The sequence below is a fragment of the Aristolochia californica genome, unplaced genomic scaffold (genome assembly GCF_029961685.1).
Source record: "Aristolochia californica isolate CCGP_79_NKW_82.1479 unplaced genomic scaffold, dmAriCali1.0.hap1 SCAF_2, whole genome shotgun sequence".
NCBI lineage: Eukaryota > Viridiplantae > Streptophyta > Magnoliopsida > Piperales > Aristolochiaceae > Aristolochia > Aristolochia californica.
Genome location: NW_027181881.1, coordinates 8,701,306 through 8,722,800, shown reverse-complemented (window position 1 = coordinate 8,722,800; position 21,495 = coordinate 8,701,306). Strand labels below are relative to the sequence as shown.

Here is a 21,495-nt window from a genome sequence, read left to right as displayed (position 1 = left end):
GCGTTTTACAATTTGGATTGGGGAGGGTCCAGTCCAAGCATATTGAAAGGTAAATAGGACCAATAGTTTGTCTTCTTCCTATGTAAAAGGTTCACCTTTTTTATATGATTTAAAGGAACCAATCCTCTTACTAGCCCATGATATATTTCAGTTCTTATCCGCTTACTCACTAAGCCAACCTCAACACCAGATGTGTAAAATTTCTGTATTTTTCATCAATATGTGCAATTTGGGATGCTCTATTTTCAAGCTCAAGCAAGAGATAACAGGAATAAAAGTTGGCAAAAAAGAAAGTATAGTAGAGAGGAGGGAATAATACCAATAGAAAGATGGCAAGTAAAAACAAAAGGGGAGAGCAAAGAGCTAAGAAAAAGCAAAAAGTACAGTGCAAACATGTGGAAGAGTAGATTCTATTTTTCACAATAATCTTGCTGAAGCTTGAAAGCGATATCAAACAATAAAATACTGTTAATTTTTTTTTTTTTTCACGTACATCAACAAAGAAAAATATATTTCTCTTTTATTTTCTCTCTCATCCAAGGTCGCATATGTTTATAAGATGTTCAAACCAAACCAGGGTTATCAAACACAGACTGGCCGCTAGATTGTTCTTGTTCTTTTCTAGGTCAGAAAACATGAAAACTTGGGTAGGCGAAAGGTCCAGAAACCATGCTAATCTGCACCAAATCACCTCTTTGCAAGAGAAGGATGAACTCAGGGAAGGATGAAGGATCCCTCCCACGCCACGCACGCATAAAAGAGGCCAAAGCAGAGGACCCTCCCTCCCTAGGTTGCAAGCACGGCAGCTCTCCACCACTGCACAGAGGTATTCACACTAATTTCAGCTTCAGCGTCAGCGCCAGTTGAACCACAGAAATTTTGCAAATCGAGTCCAACCCACCCTTTCGGGTCAAATGACCAATCCAGTGGGAAGAGGGGCTAAAAAGAAAAAAAAAGTCAATATGGCTTATAAAGAAACATGTTTTTCTTCATCTGTACATGGTTGCTAAGAATAATACATAATCATGTGACGTCAACTAAATACACTACTAAAAACACTTTATATGAATACATAGGCCCTGGCAATAAATTTTTTGTCATCCTCTGTTTTGGACTTCATGGCAATGAATTTTTGCGCTACATCTATTATGGTGGGGGACCATCTCTCTTTGGCAGAACCCTTCTTTATACAAGCAAATGAAAGAGATGAGGAAAATGAACCTGAGTAGTAACCCATCTCTTCGCCCAATACGCTCATCAAAAAGAATATGATCCAGGAAAAGTTTGCAGCAACAAATGATTATAGACCATAGGACACCTTTCCTTTTATGATGGGCCTCTGATAATCCTCATCAAGAACAATATCAGCTGGGTCCCCGATCCACCTCCCTTCTCTCCACTTAAATCTGATCCTGAGTTTTCCATTTGCATCAACCCCCACAACCTTTCCTTTACTGGCGTAAGTCTCCATACCCCACCCCCACCTTGGAGTAACCAATCCTGGCTTAATCCTCACCTTGTCACCTACTCTAAATGGCCTCACCTTCTCCATCTCCCATGCCTTACATACCCACAGTCTCTCCATAAAGCAGAAAGCTACCCATAGCTCTCCTTCTTCCATCCGATGTACCACCCCCATACTCGAAGGACTTACTTCTCCCCACTGATGTGTTGGTGTTCCTACCGATGCTTTCACTCTAACCCAGTCCCCTATGTGCATCTCCTCCTCCTCCACTCTTTCTACATCTGCAGGGTCTAACATCCATGCCTTTGACCCGGCTGGTGTATATATTCTCAGTTTTCCATCTGCATCTATCGCCGAAATGGTTCCTAAGCTAACATGGCTGTGGCCAGACCACCCAAACCTTGGCTGCTTCACAGATTTCTTCACTCTCACCCGCTGCCCAATCATCAGAGCATCCGATTTTTCTAAACTGGAAGCAGGCCCCACCCATCTCTCCTGCTCCCCACAGAACCCGACAAGGACATTTCCATCCCAGACATTCTCCTCTGTATAACCAACCCCTTGCACAATTCCTATGCTACCTGGCTTCACTGATTTCCAAACATTTGAGTCATCTTTCAGTTGGACCCACTCACCCACCTCAAACATTTCCTCCTCCTCAAGATCTGCAGGGTCACCCCTCCAAAGTCCAGACATCCCAAAGAATGATATTCTCACTTCCCCATCAGCATGAACACCGGCAATTATTCCTCGAGATTCAGCCTGGGCCTCCCTCCAGCCCCACCGTGGCTCAGCCAACCCAGCTCTGAAACGGACATACTGACCAATCTTCATGGGTGAAACCTTCTCAACATCAGAGTAGTGAATCATCCACCTTCCTTTGCGGAAGCATCCAGCCAGTTCTAAGTAACCACTTTCTTGTACACTAAATACAACCGCTATACTTTCTTTGCCGATACCATTCCAATCATAACTTGGTCTAGTTCCAAGAGTTGGTTTTAGGCGTACCCAGTCACCTACTTCAAATCCAGGTAGCCTTTCTGCATCACCAGGAGCAACTTTCCACAAGGTACTTCTCCCAGCCACCTTCACCTAAGACAATAAACAGACACTAAATTAGATCATTTGCATATGTAATGTACTTCCTTTAACACAAACAGATACCTACGTACATCACTGATATCAATGCAGGTAAGATAACTATTGATATGATAATCTACGAAAAGTATAAATAAATATGTAAAAGACAAAGTAAACAGATATTGTTTCACATATCTCATATATTGCTTTTGGATGGCAGTAAAGTGAGTTGAAAAGGTAACGCCTCTCCATTGAGGGATTTAAGCCTTAAACCACATCCTTGCATTGGAATATGAAATCCTACCTTGCTGGCAGCCCATTCCATGAAGCAAATTCCCTTCCAGTTCACTTTTGACTCATCTAGTTTTTAAACTACATACCCCCACCCCACCCACCCAAGCACTGTAAACATGGGTTAAAATCAAACATATTATAAGCAAATCAACCTCTATAATCTTACAGGGACCCTACTCACTCTTTCGTAGCCTAAGAATTGTAGGTTGTCTATCTGGATATGTAGGAGTTGTTTAGTTGCATAATTTATTTTGTGGGGAACATGAAATTCTGGTGATCTAAAACATTCACCTGAAGCTAGATATGAAATTCAATGATCTCCATTATAATAACTGTCATAAGTTGGCTTGCCTTTTGGCATTACATTATATTTTCCTATGGAAACCCAAGAAATTTTATACCCATCCCTGTACAGAAATCTGAAACCCGAGCTGTCAGCCCATCCCATGAAAGAAAGACCCTTCCACATAAAATAAATAATATCTCAAAAATATTACTTCAACTAATGAAATTTTGCATGGAAAATTTCTCAATTTATGTGTCATCCTCGCACAGTACACAAAAAGAAGAGTGATTTTCCATGGAACCAGCTCCATATCATACATAATTGAAGAGATGAGCTACATAAAACTCACATTGAGGGTGCCATCCATGTCTATCCTTGAAATCTTTCCAATGGTAGCTGCAGTTTCATTTGACCATCCAAGTCGAGGCTGAGCAATTGATGACATTATGTGAATCTCTTGTCCAACTTCGAAAGGTGTTACCTTCTCCATATCTGTCACCGAGCAACGAAAGGGCTTGCTCCTGAAGCAAAAGGCAACACCCATGTCCCCATCCTCCTCCAAACTATGAATTACTCCAATACTATTTCGAGTAACATCCTCCCATCCATATTTTGGGGAAGACACAGAAGCTTTCACTCTCACCCAATCACCAACCTAGTCAAAATCCATAAATGAATCAGAGGCTAAAGCCACAGTAAAGGAAAAACTATTTGAATCTCCTACTATTTTCTTTTATTTCCATACCTTGAAATTTTCCACTTTTTCCATGTCAGATGGATCAGCTTGCCATGGAATTGGCCGTTTTGGAATTTCAATTATTAGTAAACCATCAGATTCAATCTCACTTATTCTTCCCACACTATGATGGGTTTCACCACCCCAAGCATATCTTGGCTCCGCAACAGATCTCTTCACACATACTTGATCGCCTATCTGGTAACACAGAGCACCAACTTACAATCTAATCAACAGGAAAAAGCCACATAACAACAACAATGGTTCATGAAGCTCATCGAATGCCTACCCTGAATGGCTCTACAGGTTCAACTTCTTCTGGTTCGCATTGCCATGGACTAGGAAGGTAACTCAGCTCTAATAATAGGCTATTATCTGGTCTGATACAGTATACTATACCAATACTCCCAGGAGTTACAGCTCCAAAACCATGTTTTGCAGTAGTTAGAGATGGACGTATCCGGACCCAATCACCAACCTTGAATTCTTCAACTCTCTCCATCTCTGAAGGATCAGCTTTCCATCCTCGAGATGCTCCAGGAAATCCTACACGTAGAATCCCATCATCATCAACACAGAGAACCGTTCCAATGCTGTCACGAGACTGGCCCCGCCATCCATACCTGACAACAAATTCACATCCATTTCACATTACACAACATTGAACGAGGATTTCAAAGTAAAAAAATAAGGTATTGTTTCAAAATGGTGACAACCATCTTTCTTTACTGGAAAACAAAAGCAAGAAAAGTATCCATACCCAACAAAACCAAAAGCAAACAAAGAAAACATTTTGAGAGAGAATTTTATATAACTAAAGAAACTTTCTTCTATTTACTTCTATTCTCATAGTCAACATTGATATCTTCGAGAACTGCAGTATTTATCAATGTCCAATGCACAGATAACTACTTTAACAGAGACCAAAAAATGGCAGCCTAGTTTGCCATATCAGTACTGCCACCTGATTTCCAATACATATTAGCTGGTACACCCAAATGAAGTTTCACATTAATCAGTATTAGCCAATACAACTGTATCAATTCTGCAATCAGATACATATTGATGATATTGCCAACCTTGATGGCCATACATAAGGGACATTAAGTTGATGGTATTGCAAAACACAGTGGTAAATAAACTTGTCAAGTTATTAAAGAATACAGCAGAAAGATTAGGAAGGTTCTTCCTACCTTGGCTCTTTAACTTCTGCTTTCAGCTGTACATGTTGTCCTCTGTCCAAAGGAATCACTTTTATGACTTCACTAGCCAAAACATGGGCCTCACCAGTACAAAATGATACAATAAGATTATCCCTATCTTGGACAGTTTGAACAAAACCTACACTCTTGTGCCTCGCACCTTGCCATCCATAAGCAGGAATCTTCACACTTCTTCTGAACTTCACCCAGTCTCCAACATTATATCTAAACAATAAGCAAGATAAAATATTTAAAGGCAAAGCCTCCCATACAAGACCATATATAATACTTCAAAAGAAGAAACAAAGACAAAGGGCAATGAGCTTCAAAAGCCACTGCATACATACATTGTAGGAGAGAGATGAATCCCCTTACTGGTGAGTGCTTCCATGAGATCTTCAGAGATCCATTCTCGAGGCAGTGCTTCTAAAAAGTCTCGCAATGTCTTACCACTATTCCACTCAAGTAAACCATAAAATCAGTCCAAATCAATAATGCCAGTGGCCTCCATGAAAATGTTACTTGATATAGCTTTTTTTTTCTTTCCCTATCTGTTATTTGTTTCATCCTTCCATTTAATAGTTCTACAATCATCAAAAAACTTTAAAAAATACTGTTTTATGTATATGGGATATATTGCAGGAAAAGTAACACACAGATGCCTACCTAAATATACCACAGGATAGGTAGCATAACATAGGTTTATCTTCATCATTCAAAAAAATCAAAAGGATTTAGGACTTTCTTCAAATTATCTTTTGAAAGTGAAATACCATACAAATTACAAGAATCACAAATTTTGAAGAGCAAATTTAGGCTGAATTTGTCTACCCTCTTCTATAGAGCCTCTCTTGGGAAAGCCTTTATCAAAGAGTTCTTCTCAGTGAATACCTCTTTAAAAGACGAAGTATTGTTCGGCTAGAACTATTTCAAGAGTGCATTACATAAAAAATTTGGCTTAGATTTAATTATAACAATAGAAAACATATTTTTTAAAGGTAAATTATTAACATACCATTAATACCTTAAGTTTTATAACAAAATAAAATAATAAATCAAGATATATTTTTGAAGGTAAATTAATAAAATACTTTATTTGTGCATAAAGTTCTATGACAAAATAAATAAAGTAGATTGCATAACCAATTCAAAGGCTAGATTATGGGCCCACCAATTTGCAGGATTAGTCAGTCCCACAACATGTGAAACCATATTAGGTTAGCCTATTTTGCGTATGATTTGTTTGGTGACTCTCACACAAGATGTATGAGCCCATGTAAAATGCGAGATTTCTGCTATGTCAACCATTCATATAAGGCATATGTATGAGGTTTGTAATATTATAAAGACATATTCGTCAAATAAATACTTATTATATCCTTTTTCCAAAACAAAAAATCTCTTTAGAAAAGCTACCTTAACAGAAAAGTAGTTTTCTCCTCTTCAGAAGATGAGCATTTTTTAACACTAGAAGTAACTCTTTGATTTAAAGAGCAGCTTTAGGGCTCCAAAGAGCCACACCAAACACTACCTTAACATACATAAACTTCATGGTCTTGATGATAATGACCACTGTCATCATCAACGCATTGTCCTTATGATGTCAGTTTCAAAAGTTTCCATATAATTTTCAAATCAATTTAATATCCAATATAATTCACAGGGATTTATCTTGAGGCTGTATACCTATGGCTATAAATTATATATAAACAGAATAGAATAAGCTCTTCCATATACCATTCAATTTATATATACAGTATAACAGTAAACTGTATTATCAGAATATAGAATAAGTTGTTACATATACCATTTATTGACCTAGTTATTGGACAGTGGAACGGGTAAATAAACGGAATAATAAGAAGAACGACTTAAAACTTTATAAAACCATAAAAAGTATAAAGGAATCATATTAGCATATACATTAAAGCCTAAGAACAATGATTCTAATATATAAAATAATATTATACAAATTCTTAAAAAAAACGTTTAAATCATTTTTTATCTCAAACATACAATCACTCAAATAAAAATTTATCGAATTACTCTTATATATAAATGGGTAATCAGTGAATCGGGAATGGAATAATCCTTACTCATTTCCACTCCATTTAATAAACCATAAATGAGTAATCAGATAAAATTTTAACCCTCTAGTATCATATCCAAAAGCATAACTATCTAATAGAGGTTTGTAGTTTAAAAAATGTCATGAAAAACTAAACATATCAACCACAAACACGTCAACAATACATTTTTTATTCTCTGCAGATTAGGTGTTAGTGGGGAAGGTGATGTTCATCTTCCTAGTATGTAGGTGTTACTTGCCTGTGGTTTCGAACTTCAATTGCAGCATCAGGAAACTGGAGCATGACAACAATCCATTGAAGATTTTCACGAATCATTTTTGCAGCATCAGCTGCTATATGGAAAGCATTGTCACCTTCATCATCCTAATGAAAATATGGAAGAAGTATTATCTGAAGTTGTACAAATAAGTGAACATAAATCAATGAATATACATTAACATATTCACACAGCAAACAATTTGGATAGAGAGTGTGGGACATTCCAATTCACATTCCTTTTAGTGAGTTCAAGGTAGTCATAACATCACACTTTAATTACCTAACAACACAAATTATCAAGGCACAATATAAATTGTTTTTTTAAATGGAGGATTTCCAATAGTGGTAAAGCATCACGTTAGATGCATGAAGAAATGTGCGGCAAAGCATGCAAAATTAGATTTTCAAGGAAAAATGTAAAAGAGCTCTCCTGTTCTAAGCACCATATGCAACAGACTAAGACATCCAAGAAGGTAAAGAAGACCTCAAAGGCCAGGTCCCAGATAGAAGAAATATGAGCCATTTGCTCATGAAAGTTAATACATGTAAGAAGCACAAGGAGTAGGTCAAGTGAGCAAATATGGGCTCCATCGAAGAGCTTGATAAAAAGCATCAAGCTTTGACCATGAAGATAGCATCTAGTACCCACCAAAAAATCAGTAACTTATTTATAGCTATACTTTCAAAGAATGGTTCTTTTAGGAAGAAACTTGTGGATGAAAACCACAAACACCATTTGTTCCCAAAGACCTTTAGCAGGAACTTGCAGATACGAGGTAACAAGTACATTTGTTCAAAGGGCTGTGAGCAGCATAATTATTTTACCTAGCTCATTAGAAGACAAATTTGAACAACTACACAACTTCTGCAGATGGTGACAGAGAGCTTAAAAAAGAAAATCTTCTAGTGAAAATAGCGAGAATTTTATTAAGGAAAGAGGCCCCTGCCAAATAGTAAGAATATTTTTAGATGGCCCAACAATTCCATGTACAGGACACTAACGGAACATAGTATAGTGTAAGAATTTTTTACTGGGCCATTGACTATGGAATTCCAACTGGCATGACGCAGGACTCCAGTTAGCATCTGAGACATTGTCTTCCTTTTTGAGATATTTAATGCCTTCTCCTTGGTTTCTTAAACACCAGAGGGGGGGCAATGTTCTGCAACATTAATGTGATTTGCCCCATACAGTAAACACAACAAAGTTTACCATTTCAGCCATTAGAGCAGCACCAGTCAATTATAGGCATTCACCAATGATCCTACATCAGTGGTGGATGCATCAGTCCCCAGCATGTTCTGAGAGCTTATTGGATGCAAATCAAATTGATTCTATGCACTTGCATCAATATATATTTCTGACTTTAGATTTCCCAGAACTGGCTGGTTCAATGCTGGCCTCAATTTTGTAAACCTTCAGAAAAGAAAAAATCCAAACACTGGGTCCAACTCACTATGTATACAGGCCATTTGTACAGGTAAGCAACTCAGATCATTACACTGATGCCAATTTAAAATAGGTGTACGTGCATCTAAATCAACAACTTTTTGCATCATTTTTTTTTAAGATGGCACATAGCTTTTATTCAAAGAGCATCAGAACCTTAACATACAACATAGGATACAAAGCTGGGACAACCTTCTCTAGATAACAAGTGAGGGCCCAGAGCAAAGAGAAAACTTTAGAAACTCCATATTTAGCAAGCTTGTCAGCCACTGAATTGGCAGACCTAGGAATTTTATTACAGGCAATATGTCATTCTGATGATAAGTTCAAAATCTCGTCAAATATATTCCTGACTCAAGGGGCAGGACCCTTATTGTGCCTCCAGCCAACAACTAGAGTAGAATCGCCTTCTAAAATTAGATGGCCATAACGTTTTTGCATCATTTGAAATGACCAGCACCAAGATTAGCCAACTGCATCAGGAATTACATGAGTAACATTCTGGAAATTATGATTACCTGAAAATTGCAGTCTGCACCGGCAGATAAAAGCAAACCAACGCATAGTTTTGCTCCTCTAGCCAAAGCAACATGAAGAGGTATTGTCTTGTGCACATTTGTAATGTTCACATTAACACCGCCATCCAGAATAATCTAGTAAAAAAAATCAACAGTGAGACAACATGAGAAAAAGGAGGTTGAAGAGAGAAGACAGTGACTTAGACTCAGTATCTGAAACTTAAAAAAAGTAATTATTTACCTTGACCAGCTCAACATCATTTGCCATAGCAGCAGTATGCAAAGCTGTTCGTCCATGCTGTGTTTCTTGGGCCATTGGATCAGCTCCAGCAGCAAGTAAGATTCTCACCAGTTCCCTACCCTCTGTGAAAAAAGTAAGGAGAGATGAAGAGAGAATGAGAGAGGAAGAGAGAGAGCTGAGAAGAAGGCTCAAAAATGAGCTACGTTGAGAATCGTGCACGACCACATACCTATTTAACAAGTGATTATGATGAATTTACAAAATTACCCCTCACTTAAGTGAAACCCTTATATCTCTCATTCTATATGTCCTATGAAACTTGGACCATAGACATAATTCAACATAGAGAACAAGATTACAACAGAATATAAATGTGAGGATAAAATGAAATGACCAAAATGCCCCTGTACTAATTTTTCAACACACTGCAACATAGGCCATCAAATATCAGATAATTTTTAGACTAAAAAAGACTTTTTTACCTAAAAAATTGGTATTGTTATGCATTAGACAGATATGGTTTCGAAGAATATACATACCAATCTCATGGTCTTTCTTCAGTGCAGCAGCCATACACAGTGCAGTCCCAGCTGGACTAGGTATATCAATTGCAGCGTCAATTTCATCCTGAGTTGCAACCTCTGCCCACCTTCTCACAACTGCCACATTCCAAGTTGAGACACACAAATGCAAAGGACTGGGGCAACACAAACAAAAAGGAAATGTAAGAATTTTTAAAGGAAAACAATCTATGATCAAACAAGATACAGCAGAATTCCAGACCAAACATATAAGTAGGCATGGAAGGGAAGGCACTAAAATACCAACATAAAAGGCACTAAAATACCAACATATAACTGAGTCTTCCTTTTTCTTTTGAAAGGTATTCCATATCTAAGTCTACTGAGAACAGGGGAACAGTCTTACGTCAATCTTTTCGAATTCAGTAAACCCATTGATCTGCAGCCTCCATTTTCCAATATCACAATCGCACATTCTGTATATTTCTTGGAGATGGCTCTATGCAGCACAGATTCACCTTCATCATCTATGGCATTAGGGTCTGCCCCAGCCAATAGTAACTCCTGTTAAGATCAAACATGTTTACGTCAGACAAGAAAAAAAAAACCACAAAAAGAGAGAAAAGATTTTGGAAATTAGATTTGCAGCTTGAGATAGTAGAATTGCACAGAATTCCTCCATTATTTTCTGTAGCCAAAATCTCTGGAGATGTTTTATTTCTGTGGGTTGTTCTGTGAATGAAATTTTTTTACTCTATATCAAATATCCTGCTACAGAAAGAATCCCAAAATGTACAACAACTTATTCAAAGAGAGGATAAAAATCCTTGGCAATAAGGAGCAGAAAGGAGACTCCCTCGGCAAATCATTCACCAATGGAGTTGGCTAATATTGGACCATGTGACAGGTCTTTAGAGAGCAGGTTTATCAAATATATGCTCCGGCCTCCAAAAATGAGGATTGATTGAGAGAAGTAGAAGCCTTATCCAGCTAATCACAAGCTTCTTAAGAGAAGACAATGAAAAGATTGTCATCCGACATGTCTATTTCTTGAATGCCTAAAATAACCAAGACACCATATAGGTGCAACAGTGTCCATGAAAGGTCCACAACCAGCCAACTAATTTGAGACAGGTCCAAATAGCTTTTATTCAGGAACCAACTACCATTTGAGAGTATTACTTTCAGCAAGCCGATTAATCAATGGACATCATGTAGGTGCAGAAGTGCCCATGAAAGGCACCTAATCAGCCCACTACTTTGAGACTGGTTCAAATAGCTTTTATGCAGAACCAACTTCCATTTGTGAATTTATTATTTTCAGCAAGCTGAGGCACAAGTCATAGTATCCATTACTTATCATTTCCAGAGGTACGTTTTCAGGAACAAGTGTTGATGCATATAATAATTTGGCTGTGAAGTGGCACACTGTGTGTGTGTGTGTGTGTGTGTGTGTGGGGGGGGGGGGGGGGGGGGGGGGGTTTCTATTATCCACCTTCTTACAACTTCTGACAAGATGAGAACTTACACGCATGCAATCTGGCTGGCCATGGAAAGCACAAACAAGAGCAACTGATGGACCAAAACCTTCTCTTAGCCTTGAACTAACATTTGCTGATCTTGTAATGAGAGCACGAACACAATCAGGAGATCCAGCAGCTAGAGCATATACGATTGGAGGGTCTCCATCTTTGTCAAGGACATCTGGGTCCACCTCTCTGTACTGCAAAATAGCTTCAATCAGCTCTGCAGAACCACGTCTGCAGGCCAAATGCAACGCAGTCTGGCCATCAGAATTTTGAGCTTCTAAAAGAGATCCAACTGAGCCACTATTATTCTCTGAAGCAGCTTTAGCAAGCAAATTTCTACACAAGAAATCACAATGACTTCAGTATAATATGTTCAAGCCAAACACATTTTATGAACACCTGCTACCCACCTGAAACCATCAAGATCCCCTTCAGATACAAGTCTATGTAAAATATTTGGATTTCCTTGGAAAACCTCCAAGACAGATGTTGGAGATGGCTCCGCATTTGTTACAGGTACCCTGAAGAAATCACTGTGTTTAACAAGCCAAGCAGAAAGATATCTATAGTTGAGTTATCTACAGTATTAATCTCAAAATTAAACAAATAATTGCAGCAAGATGCACTTCTCACTTCTCAGGACTAGCAGGTGGACTACGTGGAACCTCTTGCAAGTGGCGAAGAAATGTTGCCAACATAGCATGGAAAGTTGGCCTTCTGGAAGGCTTAAACTGTAGACATTCACCAATCATCTTCCACAGTTCCCTTGGTATTCCAACACCCACTACACTAGCATATTGAGGTGGCAAGCGTCGAGCCTTGACAACAGCCTTATAAATTTCATCAGAACTTAATCCAGCCCACCTGCATGGACAAGACTCTTATTACCAATCCATTTAATGTGCTGTTGCTATGAAAGAACCAAAAGGTCACAAATTTCATCTCTAGAGAAATATCATGCAATATTTGGTCTCAAAAATTTTAAACCAGTTAGCTTTCCTTCAGTCAATCATCCATAAGAATGGAAGAAGTTACAGTCATCATTGGAAAACAAAAATCAAAGATAAAAAAATTACTGTTTGATAGAAAATGTTCCTTTCAAACTTTTTTAAGTCATCAAAACAAAAAACAACAGTTATGACATAGCCAAATGCTTAAGATGTTTTGAAAATTTTTCAGAAATTCTTTTATCATCATCATCATCATCATAACTATCATCTTCTTCTTCTTCATCATCATCAAAGGCTTGTTGCAACTAGGTTAGGGCTGGCAAATTCAAGAAACTCCCCACCTTCAAATCCATTCTCACCAGGCAAACTTTGTGATATCCAGGTATTTCAAATATCAAAGAAATTTGTTACTGTGATAGAATAAAAAAGAAAATGTTACACGACGTACGGAATGGAGCCAGTGCACATTTCAACAAGTGTACAGCCAAAACTCCAGGCATCAGACTCCGTAGATATACCGCTTCCGTCATCCCAAAGAAAGTTCAGTGATTTCTTTAATGGCTCCCATGCTTCAGGAGCAGTGTAGTGGGCACTCAACATGGTGCAGTCCATACAAGCATGCATCTTCAAAGAATCATCCTCAGGGCCAGGTCGAGCATTTCGGCATGAAGGCTTCTTGAGGATCTTAAGAAGCCCATAATCTGACACAACTGCACGACCTCTCCCATCCAAGAGAAGATTGGATGGCTTGAGATTCATACAAATTACACCGGCAGCATGGAGTTCTGCAACTCCTCGAGCAACATCTGCCCCATATCTGTTATATATAGCATAAACAAACACAGGTTAAACAGATGGAACCAACTATCTGGATTTATTTCTCAAAACAAACCACAACAAGATTCAATCAGATAGACATGATCAAAGAAATAAATAATTGAGAGAAGTATTTTATATGCCATCAATAACAGTAAGTCACAGAAATGAAGCAGGAGAGTGCCTCTCACTCTTCTAAATATCCTTTTTTTTTACAGAATGAATATCAGAGGCAAGTACAAATTAACAGTGTCATTCAAAAAAATATACAAGTAAACAAAATACTTAAACAGTCTACACAGTACTAAATAGCAGGATTTTGCTCAAACTGGTACTGGTTCATAAATACTAACATTAAGCAGGTCATGAAAGAAGTTGATTGATTTTTATGCAGAAGTACTTCGTCAATTCATCGTTCACATACATCAATTGAGAACTTGGAAGAAAATTATCATATGATCAGAACTATACATGGTCATTGTAGACTCAAGAAAGCATATTCACAGAGTGGCTTGCGAGTGTTTAGAAGAAACCTCAACAAATATACTCCAATCATTATGAAGTTTATGAGGTCATGATAACTAATGATGACAGAGAGTGGAACAAGTGTGATTCCAGTCACTGTGGACTTAAACCAAGGATGACTTCAAATGCTCATTTTTTTAGGACTTATCATGGATGTGCTAACATAAAAATATACAAAAGATCCCTGGCATCCTTTTTGCTCACTAGTTGCCTTTGCATGGGGGGGGACCTCCCTATAGTTCTCTTATATTAATAAAATACAATCATTCAAATATATTTTAAACCAAGGATCATCCAAATGTTAAGTGAAAAACATACAGATGGCATAAAGAAATTATGAAAATGGGTGAAGAACTTTAAAATTCAGGATTTCAAAATAAGCAAATCCAGTGTGGATTGATGGTCAAAGTTTACCCCAAAAGACTGTTATCTATGAAGTCCGAAAGACGAGAGTGAATAGGGAGTAGCCTCTAAAATGTTTAATTGACAGGGCAAAACCTAAGAAGGTTAAAAGATGGAACATGACAAAGATGAGAATATCGAAAATCAGTCTGTGGTAATAAATGAGCATGTGATAGAACACTGTGCAAAGGTACCAAAACTTGTTGAGTCCTGATACATATTGTGAATCAGCCATTACTCGTCAGGCTCATGGGCACAAAGTGCAATTTTGAGTCAGTCATGGAATCTATCTAACGATTCAAATTCTAGGAACACCACTAATACCACCTCTTTCTTATCAAAGTCCAAGTTTTACTATTATAGATTATTCAAGCTGGATTTTCACAACATGCCATTAAGTTACTTTCCTATGCACCTGATTTTCAGAAATTAAACTTTTGATTACCTTGGAAAGCTAGGTACTGGATATTAAGCATTCAGCTACAGGAACACAAGCCTCATAGGAGAAGCCAAAGAAAAAAGTGACAGAAGAAGAGAAAAATCTCATTAGAAGAATGAGGAATGTCCAAAAGTTAGGTCCATCAAAATTCTAACAGAGATGACTGAGCCCTTTAATACAGAGATTAAAATTAGCCTTTCGAAAATAAGAATGTTTTTAGATTTAAAGTGAAGATCAAATGCACCAACAGGTCAAATCATCATTTCCCTCCATCAGAGACTTGGGCCGTGTGGAAGCATTCTACTTGTTTCCTCCCTAAAGTTGTACAAGGAGGGCAATTCTTCCCCAGACCTTTAGAGACTAACTCCTTCACATGAATTAATGAAATTGCTAACCTTAGTAAGCCTTATATTCATTCAGTAGTTATCCTCTTATCCCTATCATAGGCACAACAGAACTCCAAATTATTTATGTTAATCAATTGACGTAGATGTCATGTGTTGCTAGAGAGGATTTCCTCATTTGATTGCCAAAGTTTAACTGGGCATTTATGACAAATAAACACAGTTGTTTACCAATTTCTAACCTACGGAGGATCATATACTGTTCAGACAACATAATAACGTAATGAGAGCAAAACATATCTAGCGCTCATGCTTGAACATATTTAGTGATCAATCAGCCAGACTGTCAGACAGAGGACAAGCAGTCAGACCAAATTGGATCAATGAACGCATTGGTGTCACCCAAAGTAACCAAAAAATCCTGAAGATTGTTATCATACTTCCTCGCTGTATTCTACTTCATTCACAGTAGAAACTGATCTTCTCCACTAAAGTATAGTCAATATCACATCTCTACTATTGGACAAAAAGCGAAAAAAGATATCAAAAGTACAAATTGTTCGTTTTCTTTAAAAGTTACAAAAATCAAATCAGTTAGAGCAAGATAGGAAACATAAGATGAGGGCAGCAAAAACCAATGCTTAAAACCAAATAGATGAGATAATCAGAAAGAGGTCTATTTTTACAGTAGACAATATTATGGAAGTTAAATCGACAAGAAAGTTCCATCTTCTCCAACTAAAGCTTCATTTTTTCGTAAGTGAGGGGGAAAAAAAGAGAGTAGATCAAAATGGGATACAACAAGCGCCACACTTGCTGTGGTAGAGTAGATCAAAAGCGGAAGGAAGGTTAGAAAGGAAAACCTCAGTATTTGCTCCAAAGTGAGACGACCCTCGTTCCGCTGCATCTCAGACTGAACAGACCCACGGTAGCGATCCATAACAAGACATAGGCGACCCTCCATTCGAGTTGCGCCATGGAACGTACAGACGTTCCTACACCACATGGAGGCGCGACGCAAGCTCTCCAGCCGGGTTTGGGCCCACACCAAATCCGTATCTTCCAAAACAGTGATCCTCTTAACAGCAACCCGGTGACGACAGCGGGTGGAGCCAGTGGAAGAACTCCCGGGGTCGCCAGAGAGGAGGGCGGCCCAAACATCCTGGCCGGCTCGCGGGCCCTCACCCAGAAGCCGCACAAGGCGAAGGTCATGGTGAGAGGCAAGGTCGATGGTAGAGCCGGAGCTAGAGGCATGAGAACCACGGCAGCGTGAGCGGCCTCTGGTGTGGAATTCATCCAGCTCGTCATCGTCGTCATCGTCGGTGGCAGCGTCATCTTTGTCTTCATCGGTGAAGTCACAGTCGAAGGAAGAGGGGGAGGAGGAGGCGTTGAGAAGTGCGAGGACGGCAAAGTTCTTGCGGAGGGCCTGGACGCTGTTCCCAACGGTGGAGATATGCCGGCACCTAGGACAAGATAAGGAGGTGTCGGTGGAAGCGGAGAACATTCTGGACAAGCAATCCCTGCAGAAGCCATGGCCACATTGAAGGAGAAGCGGGACCCTCTCCTCCTCATCATATCTCATCTGGCAGACGGAGCAACAGGGAACCTTCATCTCAGCCTCTCTCAGTTTCTCACCCTCTCTCCTCCCAAAAGTAATCTACACAGGTTTCACTCTAGGGGGTTCTCGAGAGAGGGGAAAATAGCAGAAGATTAGGGTCGGAAGGGAAGTGGGAGATCCATCATTTGAGATGGATTACGTAATCCTCCAATTATCAAATCGGGAGCAAAAAGGTGAAGAGATGAGGGGAGAGCCGCAAAAATGCAAAACAGAAGAAGAGAGAGAACGGAAGAGAAAGCAGAGAGAGCAGAGAGCAGGCAGCAGCAGCTCTTTTCTTTCTTCCTTTTGCCCCTTTTTTTCCTCCTCCGCCCACCCCATTTCTGTCTTTCGCCGCTTATAATTTATATTTTATTATGCAATATTTTTCTTAAATAAGTGACATATATTGTCGAGCTTACGCATATCCTACTTTTACTTACCGTCCGTATACGCTATTTTATCAGATGATGAGTTTAGTAAATATCAACGGCGTCGGTATTTTTCCATATTCTTTTCCATCCACTCTCCAGACTCCAGGAGAGGGACAGTAAAAGAAACAGATGTCTTCATTTCTCTCGCTGCGTCAACCTTCCTAGCCTCGGCTCTCGCCTCGACATCTCACGCCCTCGGCGCCTCGCCTACATTATCTAACTAACGAATTTTACTGAGCAGTTCCTTTTTCTTCACTGGTTGTTCATCGCCCATTGAAGGCTCCACCGGATCACCACCAGACTTTGATCTACTAAGTCTTTCTGACTCTCTTTTAACTTCACTTTAAATTCCAATTTTTCATCTGTAATCCAATTTGGTGAAGCAAGTAAATCATATAAAGTTCAAAACCAGGAGGAAAATTTCCTATACTTAGATTTGGTTAATAAATATTTCACAACAAGAGAACAGAAGAGGTTTGACCCCATTAGGCGCCGGTGAGGTGAGGCACACGTAAGAGAGTACAGTCGAATGAGGAGTAAGCTCACATTTGGGACAAATTTCATGCCTCCTAACGTATGAGAATGAGTCTTATTATAATGTTTCACTAACACAAGAAATCGGATCCTCTCAATGGACGAGAATCGCAGACCAGTAATTTTTGTCTTTAAACAAATAAGCATAACTTTGTATAAATAGCTATTGATTTCGGTTAAATCAGGTTAATGCCCTCTCTAAGAAATTTAAGAAAACTATTTCTATAAAAATTAGTTTCCAAAGAGTTCAAGTAACCATTTGTTTCGTGAAAAGAGTATACTAATTTTTACAAATTTTTACGAGATGGGCCCAAACACATAAGAAGTAAGACCCACCATAATTACCACCAACTGTCATCCTTATCACATAAGTTAGAGGATCAAGGAGGACTCACAAAGGCATCTTTATTTTATGGTCATGTCCTAGAAGAGTTCTAGTTTGAGTTATGTTTGTCTTTTATCTATATTGAGTTATTTAATTATGTTAAGACTTATCTTTAAGTGTTAGAGTTTGGGTGTAATTGGGACAAATGTAATTTTATTGTAATTGGACTTTACTACCTTCCTCTATTATAAATAGAAGTTCATGTACTCTGATTATAATAAGTTAATGAAGTCTATGAAGTATTTATCTTTTTCATAAATTCAACAAAGGTCACTAGAGATATATTTGTTTTTTCATTATCACGCCGAAGTACTTTTTTTTTGTGCCAAATTGAATGACTACCATAGCATTAAAGGATTTAAAGATTGATGATATTTTATATCTCTCTTTAAAAATAAATAACCATGTGGTATGAGTAAAACAATCAATGAAGGCAATAAAGTACTTAACTCGAAAAATATTTAAGACGCTCTAGTGTCCCCATATATATGTGCAAATTAACGAAAAATGAGCAACACCTTTAAGTTCATGCCAAGGAGAGTAAGTGGTCCTCTGGTGTTTGCTTTGTTGACACACTTGACAATTTAAACTTGACATATTTTTAAAAGTAGGAAACAAAAGATGAAGAGATTGGAAAATGGATGTCCCAACCGATTGTGCCATGGACTAGCCTCTGTGTGCTTGGTTGAAACAACATTGATTTGAAGCACGTCTAGGGAGTAGATCTCCTCTTGTTCATAGTCTCCACCAATCACTTGTTTCGTTGTAAGATCCTGAAACACACAAGAAGTGGGTGAGTAGGTGATGGAACAATTAAAATGTTGAGTAAGCTGACTAAGAGATAAAAGATTCAAGGGAAAGGTAGGAACAAAGAGGATATTTGTCAGCGAAAGTGATGGGCTAACAAAGGTGGATCCTCTCCTGAGAACTTTAGTTCGGGATCCATCAACTATGGTAAAAAAATTATTCAAGAAACAAAGAGAGACAGAGTGGAGTAGACTTTTGTTACCTATGAGATACTCGAAGGCCCTTGAGTTAATTATCCATAATGAAGAGAAGGAAGTGGCAAAGAGCATACCTGAAGTGGTGGTGGCAGCAGTAGTGGAGGAGGAACTTGGAGGAGAGACCATCAAAGTTTTTCATTTTCTGGAATAAGTCATACTCATCATCAGTAAGGGTCTTCTTTTCTATTGGTTGGACAAATTTGTCCTCCTGTGTACTACTTGTTGAGGCTTGATTAGCCTTGGCCCATTATGGAGTGCCATGGATTTTCCAACACTAATCGATAGTATGGCCATATCTCCCACAATGGGTGCATTCCTATTGTTCTGGATGAACCATTCTTTCCACCTCTTCCTTGGCCTCCTCTATAATTTCTTCCACTGCGTCGGCAGCGGTCGGTTGATGTGCCCTTATTATTGGAGTATATAGTTGATGATACTTTAGTAGGAGAAGGACAAGAAAAGTCCGGAATGCGGAGTTATGTGGCACATACATCATCAAAAGTGGGAATTACAGAGGAGTTAAGGAGTTGAGTTTTAGCAACCTTGAGATACGGCTTAATATTTGTTAGACAAATGGCTGTGGTTAAGGCTTCCTTATGTTTGTATTGGACAGAGACATCAGTGGAGTTAGGCGGAGGTGACTTCCATTCTTGAAGAAGGCCTCTGAATTGAGCCAAGTACTCATGGATATTTTCTCTTTGTTTAGTATTAAACCTATTTAGGTGAATATCATATGACCTTTGTTAGTTGTCGGAGTTAGAGTACAACTTAGCACGTCTCCCAAAATTGCTTAGCGGTGTCGAGATGAACAACATAATTAGAGACAAGCTCTTTTATCCTATTGATGAGCCAACTAATCACCAAAGTGTCATTTTTAACCACTTAGCATAAACAACATCTTCTTCATCAATGGGTGGCCCAAGTTTGGTTAGGTGACCCAGTAGTTCCTTTGTAATATGGAACTATCAAACCGATTTGGACCAGCTCAAGTAATTTGATATCCTCACAAGGGTATGGTGGTAATCTTGAGAATATCATTCTTACTACCCATGTATTCTTCAGCCATAAAAGACAATTTAAGGGTAATAGTTTACTCAAATGTGAAGTAGCTTAAGTAAGAAACTTGTAGAACCAAGTGAGGCCACTTACTAGCTCGGGTATATGGGACGAGAACCCGAACTTAACCAGCCTTTTAGGCAAAGAGGGAACCCACTTAGGCAAGGGAACTTGCTGTCCAAAATTTGTTATAATCATTTCTCTAGTCTTCCTTTGAGATAATAGCAAAAAATCAATCAACAATCAGGGAATCAAGTAAGGCAATATGGTATGCCGAGTAAGATCTTTCCAAGATCATTCCAAAAATATTTTTGACGCCAACTTGGAATAAAACCAATCTAGATTCAATCCCTCATGAATTAGGCAAGATACGATTGATTTAAAATTAAATAAATAAGGCCTAATCAAGAAGATATTGATTAAATGTAAGATCTCAAAAAATATCAACTTGCTTCAAACAGCTTGGCGCTAACTTGACTTTCCAATGGACCACTTCCTTAATTTTTTGTGTTTACTTCCTTTTATGTAAAACACAATCTTCTATCCTTTATTTCTCTTGAAGATTGAGGCAATAACAAGCAGCTAACTCATGGTTTTGAGTCAAACAAGATTCAACCTTCTCTTTTTTTAAAAAAATTGCACAAAAAATCTGTCTTCTTCTTTCAGCTTCTCCTTTCATTTTTTCAATCAAAATTGATGAACCTTGGCATGAAAGATGAGCAGATCTCTGTACTGCTCATATGAGGTTCGAGACCTAAAAAAAATGCACAAAACCTAGTAGAGTTCCAACTCTTCAAACAACTCGGTTAATGAATAAACTTAGAATAACAACAAAGTAATAAGATTTTTAAAATCCAATGGATAAAAAACCACTCATAATAGGCTCAAGAAAATTATCCTTCATCATAAAATCTTGTACCCACGAAATAATAACCTTTAATGCAAAAAATCTCAACATTAACGAATTTTCAGCTAAGAACTTGCAAACTGACAAAATAGATTTGACAAACTTCTTCTAATCCGAGATACATACATCTCAATACTTTCATTTATTTGACTTTCACGTACCCCTTTGGTTAACCACCCTTTTTATTTATATGGATATTTTAAATCCTTTGTGACTTTTTATTGGTACACATGGGTCTTTTATTGTCGTCTTGTGAATGACATACATCACTCACTTTACTTTTTATTGGTACCCTTGGGTTTTTTTTTATTGTCATCTTGTGAATACCAGACATTACCCACTTTAGTGATTATTATCATATATTTGTTCGAAATTCTTTGAGGTTGGTTTCAACTTATATTTTCTCATCAGTTTTTACTCTTTGAGAGTCGGTGC

At 38.2% G+C, this 21,495-nt stretch overlaps 1 protein-coding gene across 2 annotated transcripts; it reads right to left on the bottom strand.

Annotated features, from left to right (window-relative positions):
- Positions 1–948: 948 nt before the first annotated feature.
- On the bottom strand, positions 949–17,067 carry LOC137955372 (E3 ubiquitin-protein ligase KEG-like). Of its 2 annotated transcripts, none has more exons than XM_068802283.1 (16): positions 16,010–17,067; positions 13,069–13,437; positions 12,304–12,534; positions 12,081–12,203; positions 11,670–12,006; positions 10,548–10,705; positions 10,160–10,317; positions 9,621–9,742; positions 9,380–9,514; positions 7,392–7,516; positions 5,411–5,515; positions 5,055–5,288; positions 4,151–4,484; positions 3,871–4,059; positions 3,475–3,780; positions 949–2,557 (listed from the first exon to the last, which is right to left on the bottom strand). In XM_068802283.1, exons 1-16 carry the CDS (start codon positions 16,756–16,758, stop codon positions 1,301–1,303), a joined length of 4,932 nt encoding a protein of 1,643 aa, XP_068658384.1. In that variant the 5' UTR covers positions 16,759–17,067; the 3' UTR covers positions 949–1,300. The 2 variants fall into 2 exon arrangements, with proteins under 2 accessions (XP_068658384.1, XP_068658385.1); XM_068802284.1 differs by having other exon boundaries at positions 12,081–12,191.
- Between the last annotated feature and the right edge of the window lie 4,428 nt (positions 17,068–21,495).